Source organism: Crocodylus porosus, unplaced genomic scaffold (assembly GCF_001723895.1).
Source record: "Crocodylus porosus isolate Cpor-Errol unplaced genomic scaffold, CroPor_comp1, whole genome shotgun sequence".
Lineage (NCBI taxonomy): Eukaryota > Metazoa > Chordata > Crocodylia > Crocodylidae > Crocodylus > Crocodylus porosus.
The window spans coordinates 202193524-202205292 of record NW_017728906.1 but is presented as its reverse complement, the minus strand read 5'-3'; the positions used below and the strand labels follow the sequence as shown (position 1 = coordinate 202205292).

Below are 11769 nucleotides of genomic sequence, written 5' to 3'. Positions count from 1 at the left end.
CCAGGAATAATGTGGTAGTCAACATCTCACTGGACTGGTAATACTTCAGGATTAAAAGCTCTCTGGTTTTGTTCTCGGCTTTAATGCACAGTAGTAGTTATAACTTAAATGCGGTCGGCACCTTGGCTGGCCCGTGAAACTTAAGTATATAAAAATATGCCATTAAATTCATATCAACAATCAGACTTGAGAACAGTATGTACAGAGGAGGCAATATATACCACTATTTACAGTGCGTCTCGGCGGCGTGGCTCACCGTTCAGGGAAACGAAGCCAACTGGACAGAGGCAAAGGAAGTGGGGGGAGAGTGAACAGGATGGGAAAACACGTCTTCCTGGTACTCTCCTTGCGTAAAGCCTGGTGCCTCTGACCATTGCCCCCAGCTCTGCGGAGCAAAGGACAGGCCTCCCCAGTGCTCTCTCGCGGAGTAGCAGCAGCATGCATCTCGAAGAAGGCCACAGGGATTAGCCGGTGGGGTCACGCGTGTGGGTCTTGCTCGGGGGGTAAGTGGGATGGGCACCGTGGTAGGCAGTATGTGCGCACTGTACAGGGTGGCATCCCAGAGGCACTCCTGGCCAAGGGAAAATGGAGTGTGGTATTGCTCCTTCTCTACCCGCCTTGTAGAGGGGAGCAGAGGGACTTGATTGTCCAGGTGGGGTCTCTCAGGGTCGGCTTTGTTTTCAAGCTGAAACGCAATGGAAACTGTCGCTGTTTCCTCTGCCGTGTCCTCAGCTGCAGGCTGATCTACAGACCTACCCACCCCGCTCATCTTGGAGAGCCTCGGGGGTCAGACTCCGGCGGGGAGGTGACGACTGAGCACAACAGGGACGTGGCTCTTGCACAGATCTGAGGAATGTCCTGCCCGTGGTGGGGAAAGAGCTCCCAACCCTGGTGATAAATAACCCTCACCATCCAGGCCAGCTAAAGATTGCAGCAATGAAGAAAACCAAGCAGAAAGGTGGGAGACGTACAAACCAACCCACCCATGCTGGACACCAGCACTGAGCCAGTGCATGGAAGTTCACCTTGAAGGAACAGCATAAGTCAACCCAGGCAGGGTCACTGGAAACTGCTTTCTAAACGTAATCCAAGGTTGTTAAAAGCATATTGCTTTAACATGGATATCCATGTATATTCCTTGTATACAGCATGGATATTCATGCGTATTCAGATAACGACCCCCCTAACTCTTTCCCTCTGTGAAGTCAATGGGAGGTCAGCATCCAACCCTCCCCAAATATCTGAACCTAAGGACTTAACTAGTAGACTGTTTAAAAATCATCCGAATATTTTACTGAGAGAGCGAACAGTCCAGAAAGCAGCAGGTGAAAGACATGCGTTCAGGACAGCTGACTGGATGATTGCTATGATCCCCTTAGGCCAGAGAGGCTCAACCTTTTCAGCTGGGAGGCAGCCTTGTTAGACTCAAGGCCCCCCTCAGAAAACGCCAGCTCTTTGCTTTCACTCATTTTTTGACTACGGAAAAATGTCCTGCAGCCATGCTCCTGTCGCAAAGAGCTCAGGAAGCCCACAAAAGGGCAGAATGATTTGGACATTTGGGATTCCTATTTGAAATCTCTGGGTTTATCCTGGGAATCCCATGTAGGCTTTTGCACACCTAACAGCGCTAATATTGTGCATCGCCCTTAACAGCATCTCCCTGCACCTCAGCTGGGAATCCCCGCCTGAGGCTCTGAGAGCTCATCTGCAAACAGGCAGCTGAAGGAGGGGGTGAGAGCTATCTGAAACGTCAACCCACTCTATGCGGAGATGTGTCCAGCTCCGGATTAAGCCCCGGCACTTGTCCGTGCCCATCGATCGTACCCTGAACAGCAGCAAGGTGCTGGCTAGCGGGTGCTGTTCATTGTCAGGGGGAAGCATGGCACTGAACCTGGGGTCCTGGGAAAGGGGCTGCTCAGTGCACTGGGACTACAGATCACCTGGCTGCCTCCAGGCTGGATGGATGCAGAGGCTATTAACAGCCCCATGGTCCCAGCAGGCTCTGGATAGAGCTGGAGCCTCCTGCAAACAGCTGGAGAGGCAGGGACTTTCACACTGTTTGCTATGAACTTCTACCTGGCCATTTACCTCCACAGCTTGTCTAACAGGCCATTAAACACTCTGGGGCTTTGAACCCCCTGCAGCTCTCTGCCCACCTGCATCAGAGAAACCCGCTCTCATTCAGGAACTTGTCTGTGGCAAGCTCAGCCAACTCGGGGTACCCCAATTCCCGTCCCACCTCCTTTACGGGATGCTCCAGGGAGTCTGCACGGATCAGGGGCATGGGGTTTGTCTCTTCCTGAGGACAGAGATGCCTCATCGGTTTGTCTGCAGCATCTGGGAGGCTTCAAAGAGAGGATGGGTAAGTGAGCTCGCTGCCTCATTCATTTCCCAGCCCAGATCACCCTACCCACACCCTAGAGCACCCATGCTTCAGCAATGCCAAGCACCCCAGTTATTTTGCTTCCTACTACCCCCACACTGAGCTTGAGAAGCTGCTTTATTCCCTCCTACTGCACAGACATTGCTAAAACACGTGCTACATGCAGTTTAATCCCTGAAGATCACAACTGCCTCCCCACTGAGGAAGCCGGCAAGATGGACACGAGCTCTTGTAACCTCCAGCAATGGGAAGCAAGACGGTGCTTGGGCTGTCACCCCCAATGGTTGTTCCCCGAGGTATGCTGCACTAAATGGTGGGGACTAGACAGGGCCAAGCGATACTGGATAACATGGCCACTAAGATCCTGCTGCCACAATGCCCTCGTATGCTTGCGAAGTGGAGAAGGAGAATAAGCACTCGTGTCCTGGACAGGTTAAATACTACGGGAGGTCTCGTGAGAGTTCAGCACGAGGCTGGGAGGAAAAGTCACGTGCCTGAGAAGAGCTACAGCCCCATGCTCCATCTGATGTGGACTTTCCCTCTGGGTTTGGATGCGAGCAGGACTCATGACCAGCCCAGGGGCACATGGTGTCCTATACGTGACGGCCGTGCACAGTACGCTATTCCTTTAGCCCAGGAACCCTCTATATCGTGGGTGCTGAAGGTGCTAGACTATATATTTGGGTGCCATACATTTGGATGCTTATCTTGCTGGGGTGATCTGACCCCAGCTGACTTCCTGCCCCTTGGGCAGGGGGCTGAACCTGATGATATCGCGAGGTCCCTTCCAGCCCTGATGTCTATAACATCTATGAAACCTATACCTGGGATCTGCCTTGCGATCCCACGTGTGCCCGGCAGCCAGGGCTCAGCGTGCAGCTCACGCTGCTGATTTGGGACGGGGGAGGGTATCTTGCTTGCAGGCAACGAGGGCAAAGCACTCACATACCTGCTCACCTCAAAGCACGTGACTAAGTCCATGCTCCACTGTACTTCACAGCGTCTTAAATGTGTGTTGAAGTGCTTTGCTGAGCCAGGGCTCTGGTGGCTCCTAGCGAGGCCCCAAGCTGCTTGTGGGGATTGTGCCGGCCCAGTATTTGGCTAGAGGCTAGGCCAGCTGGCTTGATGCTGTCGACGCTGCTGGCTAAGGTAGTGGCTGGTCCATAAATTCTGCATCAAACCCTCTGCTCTTGCACTTAGCATCCAATCTCTACCACCGGCACACACTGGTCCATCACGGTGCTGATCCTGGCCTCTGCTCACTGGTGGCCATAGCCAAGAGTATGGAAGTCGGTGAGCGCCTTCCCACCAGCCTCGATGGAAGTTAGATTAAGGGCTGGAAATATCGTCCACTCAGACCCTCGGTCAAGTCCCACCTGGACTTGCCCCGTGGTTAAACCCCACTGCTTCTACAGACCCTACAGGAGTCCCTTCAGAAGGTACAAGACAAGGTCCCTTCGATCCTTCCTCGCTCCTACCCCAACACACAAGGAAATCTGACCTGTACACGTGGGAATATTGTCAGGCCTTTCTTAAAAGAAGAACCATCTCACTCAGAGGACGCCTTCTTCCAACATGCAGAAACTTTCACTGGTAGCCTCAGGATTGGACTATTAACCTTGAGTGAGCCAAGGTGAAAACACAGAGCAGCCAACAATCCCTGCCCGCACAAGCTGGCAGCCTCGCTACACAAGACAGGCTAAGAGGCAAGGGGATGGGGGGGCACAAAGAGAAGTGAAGTAACTTGCCCAAGGGTCAGGGGCAGAGCTGAAAATAGAGCCCAGGTGTCCTGACCCCCACCCTCGTCCTTTAAAGAAGCCCCAAATACTTAACTGAGGAAAATGGGTGCAGGAGATTCAATGGGTTTGTGGGTGAAACTGGAAAAACAATGGGGAGCTGATGAGGCAGGGATAGGAAGAAGCTGTCTCAGAGCTGCAAAGAAGGCCCTGTGCTTCAAAAACACGCTCCTCGCTATTGCCCCAGTTGCTGTGAGCCAGAATCTGTTAATAAGGGCTTTAATAAGCATTTAATGAAGTGACCTGAGTATAAGAAACTTTTTCAAGTGCCAGACAGCGCTAGAACTGCAGCTGGAGGAAGCAGGCATCACAACCTTGGCCTCCACGCAGCCAGCCCTATTCACGCGAGCTATGGGAGTGGGCTACGGATGTCAGACAGATTGCTTTGATGCTCAGCTAGCTCCTGGTACACCTCCCTGGGAGACCCCACATCAGGTTTTCTTTGGAAAGTCTTTGGAAAGATGGGCTGAGATTAAAACAACAATGAATTGGAGCCTAAATCTGTATTGTCAGTCCTGACATCTAAATCAGCATCCTGATTCTCAGAAGCAAGGGCCAGGCAGCAGGCTGGGAGGCTGTCCATGGGCACATCTGCCCACACAACATCTTTAAAAACCTTCAGGACATGTATTTAGATGCCCAAAGCATCTCATTTGTTTATTGTGCAGGGGAAGTGCCCCAGTGTGCTGGCCATGGCCATGGACTCCCTGTGCGAACCCAGAACGCGTAGCTCCGGCCCCTCTCAGCTCAGAGTCACACTTTAGGCAGCCTAGGTGTCCTTTGCCAAAAGGGCCACGACTCAGGGTAGCTCAGTGGCCCTGTGGGAGGTGATTTGCAAAAGTCCTTTCTTAAGTTCTGCCTCCTGGCTTTGCAGCCTTCGCATCGCTGCCAAACTTCCCGGCAGAACCAGGTGTTGCAACATACTTGAATCGCGTGGGGTGCTTTTGAAAGGTCAGCCCTGCCCAGGGGCCTCCAGCAGGGCCCCAAGCAGCCACTGCCCACTTCTGCACCTGTCAGCCCTGCCCGGTATTTTGGGGTGAGCCTGCCTGCAAGTACCTGGGTGTGCACAGAGGACACGCTGCCAGCCAGCTCACTAGTTCTCACCAACTGGGCACAACCCCATGCTCCTTTCTGCCCCTTGTCTGACATGCAGGGGCTGGGACCTGGAAGCTGAATGCATAAATTAAGTGCTGGAAGAGAAACAAAACAAATAAAGGCAACTTGTTAAGAAAGCCACTATAAATACTGTACAAAGCACGGGTTTGCTGTTCTCAGCCCCTGCACACTCTGGCCCGGACCGCGAACTCCCTCTGCCACGTGCCATGTCCTGCCTGGATGGCCCTGCCTCGCTCCTCATGCCCACCGAGAGGGGAGCTGGGATATCCCCCAGGTGGCACCGTCAGGGTCTCAGCTAAGTATTGCACATGGTTCATTTCCCCTGGACACTGCTCCCATTGCTACACGGGGCCTGGCACCCCTCACACAATGCCACCCCATGGTGGGCGAATGGGACCCAGCTGCCACGGCTTTCCCCTTTGTAGCTAGGCTCCTCCAGAGCTGGGGCACTGATGCCAGGCTGGGCTGTTGGCAGCCTCTTCCCCGCTCCCTTGGCTTCACACGCGGGTCGGATCTGACTGCCTCATGCCAGCTCTGGGCAAAACAGCTCTGCCCCCCTTTGAAAATAAATAAGGATATTTTAATATATCTCTATATATGTATGTATATATGTATATTTCAGAGACGGGGCTCTCTGGGTGCTGGCGGCGAGTGAGCAGGGTCAGCTGGAGCGGATGGCAGGGCAGTGGTTCAGGCGGATGCAGCTGTGCAGTGAGCTTGGCGGAGGTGCAAGAGGGGCTCTTGGCCAGATGCATGGACAAAGGGGCGGCCTGTTGCCCTCCATGGGGTGTGCCTGGGTCTGAGGCCTGCATTTGTCCTTAGCCAGTGGCCGGGCGCTCACCGTGCTCTTCGTTTATGGCACCGAAGACGGGTTCCCTTCCCCGCTCTCTCCCTAAGGCGGCTACCGCCGCCTCCTCCTCACGGCCCCTTTGGGGCAATGCCGCAGAAGCCCGGGCCCTCCGTGCAGCTCTCCCCGCGGGCACGGATACACATACACGTGGGCAGGGTTAAGCGCAGGCTGTGCAATGTGGTCTGTACACGGTACCTCGCGACGGGGCTCCTCTCTCCCTGCTGCCGCTGGCCCTCTCCGCCGGGCGGCACATGGCCCACACACGGGCCAGAGCCTCCAAGGCAGGTGACGAAACATGCTTGGGGAGAGGGGTCGAGGGGCCGATGGGACCGGGAGGCCACGACAGCGTCCGTGATCGGCAGGGCTGGAGCCGGCGCTCCCCCCTCCACAGCAGGGGCTGATCAGACCCTCCACAGGAGCAGGTGGTTCGTGCTGTCGTCTCGCCCCACGGTCTCGCTGCTGTTGGTGAGCCGGAAGTCCTCATAGCCGTCCCCGCCGCTGATCACGAGCATCTTGGATTTCGACAGGGCCATGTTAGAGGCCCGGTGCCTTGTCGAGTCCCTCTTTTCCACCTCGCTTGGCTTCTCCGTACCTGGGAGACAGCAGGATCCAGGTGAGACTCCAGGGAGATCAAGCCAGGGATCCCGCCTGAGGTGACGTGGATAGAGGGGCCCTCAGACCTCCCTCCTTCCCTTCACATCAGCCATAATAACCCCACCCGCTGCCTCGGGACTGCCTGGTTCTCCTCCAAAGCTGGGAGCCTGAAGCAGCTAGTGATTTAGGCAGCCCATCCTGAAACACAAAGATGTGCCCATTTGTAAACCCAGACCCTCCAGAGCACCCTGTGCTGGGTGCACGTGCACTGGAAAGCCCTGGCTGCGGGGGCTGGTGCTCACACGTGGGCACTGGTTTCTGCCTCTGGTGAGTAGCACCTTCCCCCTGCAGGGCAGCTGCCTGACAGGGCGACTCCGGGGGTAGGACCCAAGCGAGGGCTGCTAGCTGGAGCCTGCCCTTACACTGACTGCTGGTCTCCTGGCTCTGGGCAAAGCCAGACCCACCTGGGTCCCTTGGCAAAGGGAAGAGGATGTCAAAGCCATCCGGCAGCTCGATGGAGGTGAGGAAGCGGACGTGGCCCGTGTGGCCCTGGGACAAGCCCACCAGTGTCGGCGGCGTCTTCCAGACGGAGGCGTTGGCCGTGATGGACAGTGTCAGCACCACCCCGGCGCTCGTGCCAATCCACAGCAAGTCCTTGCAGGCCAGGAGCGCCGTGATCCGCAAGCAGGCAGCCTTGTGCTGCCGGATGATGGCATCTGAGCCTGCCGGCGGGACCAGAGAGGGGGGTGGGTTACCGCATGGATGCAGGGCACTTGCTGGCACTGCAGGTGGGGATGCAGCTGCCGTATGCCCGGGCATGCCTGCGTCAGCTTTAACTGGCTCATGTCCGGTGGTGGTGAAGGTGTGGCAGGACAAGCCTGCCTAAGACCCTGGGTATAGATGGGGGTGTAGGTTTGTTCTCCTGCTGCTTCACTGCAACAGCAAACAACTGTCCCTACTTATCCTGGACAGTCCCCCCATTTGGGGGCTGTGTCCTCAAGGAAGCAGGCCCCACCTGGGTGGCCTGCTCCATCTGGCACAATGTGGCTGTCACTGTGTGCATCTGGCCCTGATGTTTTCAGGTTCAGCAAGAAACGCTGCACCGGGTGTCTGGGCTCTGCCTCCTTCCCTCACCAAAGCCACGAGGGGCTCAGGCTTCTCCTGCTTTGTGGGGTGTCTGGGGCCATGTCCTGGATTTTGCTTCCCAGAAATCAGGTGCTTCCCTGGTACCTGAGGCAGGCAGAGGAAAGCCAGGGCGGGACTGCTCACGTGTCTGGGACTCACCTCCAAACCCTGAGCAGCCCCTTGCCTGTGTGGCCAGGGAAAGCTGCCACCAGGCTGCCTGGATCTCCAGCACGTGACAGCACCCCTTTCTCCAAGGCACTGAGAAGGGATTGCCTGTGAGCACCAGCCCCACGGTCCCACAAGTGCAGAGGGTGGGTGTTGTGGGGCCGTGCTCAGGCCTAGCTCCAGAGGTGAGGGATTTGGGAGAGAAACCTACCCTGGAAGGGAAGGAGGATGGATCATGTGGCCTCCTGCTCATTTGCCCCTACAGAGAGTACTTCCCTGCCCTGTCTTGCCCTGCCCTGCCTGGACAGCATGCAGCTTGAGGCAGACCTCTTGTTCCACTCAGGGCGGAGCCCACGGGCTGCTCTCAGTCAGTAAGCATCTCTGCTGGGCCTGCCTCCAGCCCTGGATGGCTCTCTGCTGGGACGACACATCTGGCCTTCTTCCTCCCACCAGCAGGTTCAGACGGGACGTTCTCCAGTGCTCCTCAGAGCAGATCATTACTGAGATGCCCAGTGACACTGCAGAGCCATGATGCTGCATGCTGGCTGGCTCAGAAGTCATGGGAGACATCCGGACTAACCAGGGAGCCCCAGCACCTACCGCTGCGAATGGTGGCAAACACCCTCCAGTCCAGTAGAACAATCCCAGGGGTGGGGGAAGTGACATCCCACAGGGGTAGGAGAGACATGCCCAACGCTTGCATAACTCCCCCCACAATAACCTAGTCCATGGAGAACCTGAAACACGGAGTCCAAGAGCAACCAGGCTGTGGGCTGAGTATCACACGCTTGACATAGGAGCTGTGCAGAGCCACCCGTGGGAGTTTCGGCCACTGGGAGGTGAAGGACTTACCTGCCAGCATCTTGTGGACAGGTGGGGTGATGTCCACTTCGGCCAGTTGCTCGTAGCTGGTGGCGTGGTAAAGCCGCACCTGGGCGCTGCTCTGGAGTGCGATCCAGATCCCAGGGCTGGAGCTCACCATGCAAGTCACGCTGCGGTTGCTGTCCTGCCCGATGTGGAAGGCGTGCTGTGGGGCAGAGGGAAAGCAAACAGCCCTGAGACTCTGGGAGAGCGCCCAGCCTGCCCAGTAGGCTCCTTGGGCCTGTTTAAAGCACTGTGCCAGACAGCTGTGAACCTGGGGGTCCACAAGCTGGTCAGGAAGCGGGCTTTCCTCCATGTGGACCATTCCTTGATGCAGTCTCTCTAGGGAAAGGTCCCTTACTATTATCACTCTCCTCTGGCATCTTACAGCCCTGCTCAGATTAGGGCCTGACTGTGCTAGGTGCTGTACATACCCAGAGCAACACACAGTCCCTACTGTCTTTCTGGGGATCTAAACAGACAAGACACACCAGAGGCAGGAGGAGAAAGAGAAGGTGCACAGAAGGCAAGTGACTTGACCAAGGTCATGCAGCAAGTCAGTGGCAGAGCTGGGAAGACCAGCCCAGACCTCTTGACTCCCCAGCTACTGTCTCACCCACTAGCCCATGCTGCCTTTCAGTGTTAGAGCAGGGGCACAGTGTCTCCTCTGAGCGAGCGCAGCGGGCCAAGAACAGCGTGCCGTTCTGAGGATGCAAGAAGAGGACTGTACTCTGCACAAGCACAACCTCTGCCATGCCAAGGGCACCAGTGCTTTTGTGACACTGATACCACAGCACAGCTGGAGAACAAGGGGTGGCGTGTGAGAAGCGAGTTCCCAGTTCCAGCCTTCAGGTTGACTGCCCAACCTCCTTCAGTGTGGGGACAGATTTGCCCACAGAAGCCAATGGGAGCGGTGAGAGCTTGGCGTGGCTCTAGGGGTGCCTGTACGTGTCACAGGATTTAATCCTCATTAAATTAAATAGGTTTATAAAATTTTAAAACTTATTTTGCAGCGTCACATTAGCGTTTGCATGCACTAGGCTTCTGAATGAATTAGCCTGGTCCCTGGCCAGCACTGCAGGAGAGGAGGACAGTCCCGTGCTGCCCCCTGGGTCCAGGGCCCCCCACTCCTTGCCCTGCCATGCAGTTGTGGGAGCAGGGAGCCAGCATACACACACACACAAAAGCAGGGGCAGCAATTGGAAAGTGAAAGCAATTTGAAGGGGTGAACTACAAAAAAGTCACAGTGCCACCTGGTGGACAAAGAGGCTCATTACACATCTCTGAGTGCCTTGGTGTTTCCCCGCAATGAATCCATGGACACAATGCTTTAATTCATGGCTACCCAAACTAAACTACATACAAGGAGTTTTAGTTTAATGCACCAGAAATACTTTAAAGGGTCTGGAAATCCCGCTCGTGCAAACAGTCACGCCACTGCAGCACAAGAAAGGGCAAAAAACATGGTGTGTACAAACGCCCCAGATGGCTCAGACTGGGCACTCGGGAGCACAGGACACTTGACAATCTGCCTCTGCACGCGACTGTGGCAAGGATGGAACCCAGGTGTCCTGAGGCCCAGTCACAGGCTTAGCCCCCAAGACCCCTCTCCCTCTCCTCGTCCTGGCCAGCACGGGGCCACTAGGAGACAGGAAGCTGGTTTGCACTGAACAAATGGCTACCCCAGAACTCGTCAGGGGCAGCAGACACAAAACATACACCAGGGTAACTTCCTCCACAGTAAATGTACTCATGACTTCCTCAGAGTAAGTATCCACTGCAGAACAGTGTCCCTGCTGGAGTAACTGCTGCACCGTGTAGGGTTCCCGCAGGGCAAACTGGGACTATGTATCATGCATCTAGGCTCTCAGAGCATTTGCTGCTGCGACAGAGCCAAGGAGAAGCAGAGGTGACACCAATGCAGCAGCTGATCACAAGTCTCTGCTACAGCCTGGCACTCTGGATGCATGCTAGCCACGATCTAGAGTGGACTGTCATCAATAGGGACCTTTCCATTAGGGGCTGGACTGGCCCCTAAGGGTCCTTAACCCCTTGCTCCCTCCTGCCAAGCTGTTTGCTCTAATCCTCCCAGTCACAGGGAAGGGGTGCAGGTACCTCCTGGAGAAGTGTGCCTGTGTTGAGGATGATGACTCTGTTCTGACAGCCACACCACAGCTTCCCAGCCACCGACACCATCTTAGTGACAGGGCTCCCGGGCGAGCCCAGGGACAGGGACTTGGAGTTCTGGGGGTCCCAGAAACGCCCTGCAAAGAGAGAGAGAAGAGCAGTAAACAGCTAGCATCTTCTGAGTGGTGCCCTGTGCATGGGGGGCAAATAGTGATGGAGGCCAGTGGACCTCGTGGGCACCAGACCAAAGGGGTATTAGCTGGCCTCAAACACCCAAAGGGTCTGGAAGTCGCAATAGGAGTGCAGGGGACTCCTCCTCTTTAAGGAGCTGGACCAGTTTAGGAACAGGTTTGTGTGATGTGATGCCTGGGATGGCCTGGCTCCGTGCCCTGGTAGTGGCGGGGAGTAATCACTGCTACCTCCCCCCATCAGAGGCAGGGTTCATGGTCTGTTATGAGGTGAATCTCCAGCTCACTGGCTCATGCACCGGGTTAAGTCAGGCCAAGCCATGCATCCAATGGTACAGAAAGATGATCACAGATGCATCTCTTCTGCGGCTTCCCTGCCAGGATGGCAAAAACCATTTACCACCTGCTAAGGAGACCCTAGAGCTCTCTGCCTGGGGAGGTGGGGCCCTGCTCTGGGTCCCGTGGTGCAGCAGGGATTGCTGAGGCTCTGTCGTTCTCACAGCCACCATGCCACCCACCCCTGCGTAGCAGAGAGGTCATGCTGGGCCCCCTCTTCCATTTCCT

General features: G+C 55.9%; 1 protein-coding gene across 3 annotated transcripts in view; it reads right to left on the bottom strand.

The window, feature by feature from the left end:
- Positions 1–3565: 3565 nt before the first annotated feature.
- ARHGEF17 (Rho guanine nucleotide exchange factor 17) overlaps positions 3566–11769 on the bottom strand; it is a 139831-nt gene continuing 131627 nt past the window's right edge. For all 3 annotated transcript variants that reach the window (XM_019530529.1, XM_019530527.1, XM_019530528.1), the window contains exons 18-21: positions 11006–11154; positions 8882–9056; positions 7204–7461; positions 3566–6737 (exon numbers count right to left, since the gene is read on the bottom strand). In XM_019530529.1, coding sequence (XP_019386074.1) covers positions 6547–6737; positions 7204–7461; positions 8882–9056; positions 11006–11154 — 773 coding nt within the window. In that variant the 3' untranslated portion in view covers positions 3566–6546. The remainder of the gene's footprint in view (positions 6738–7203; positions 7462–8881; positions 9057–11005; positions 11155–11769) is intronic.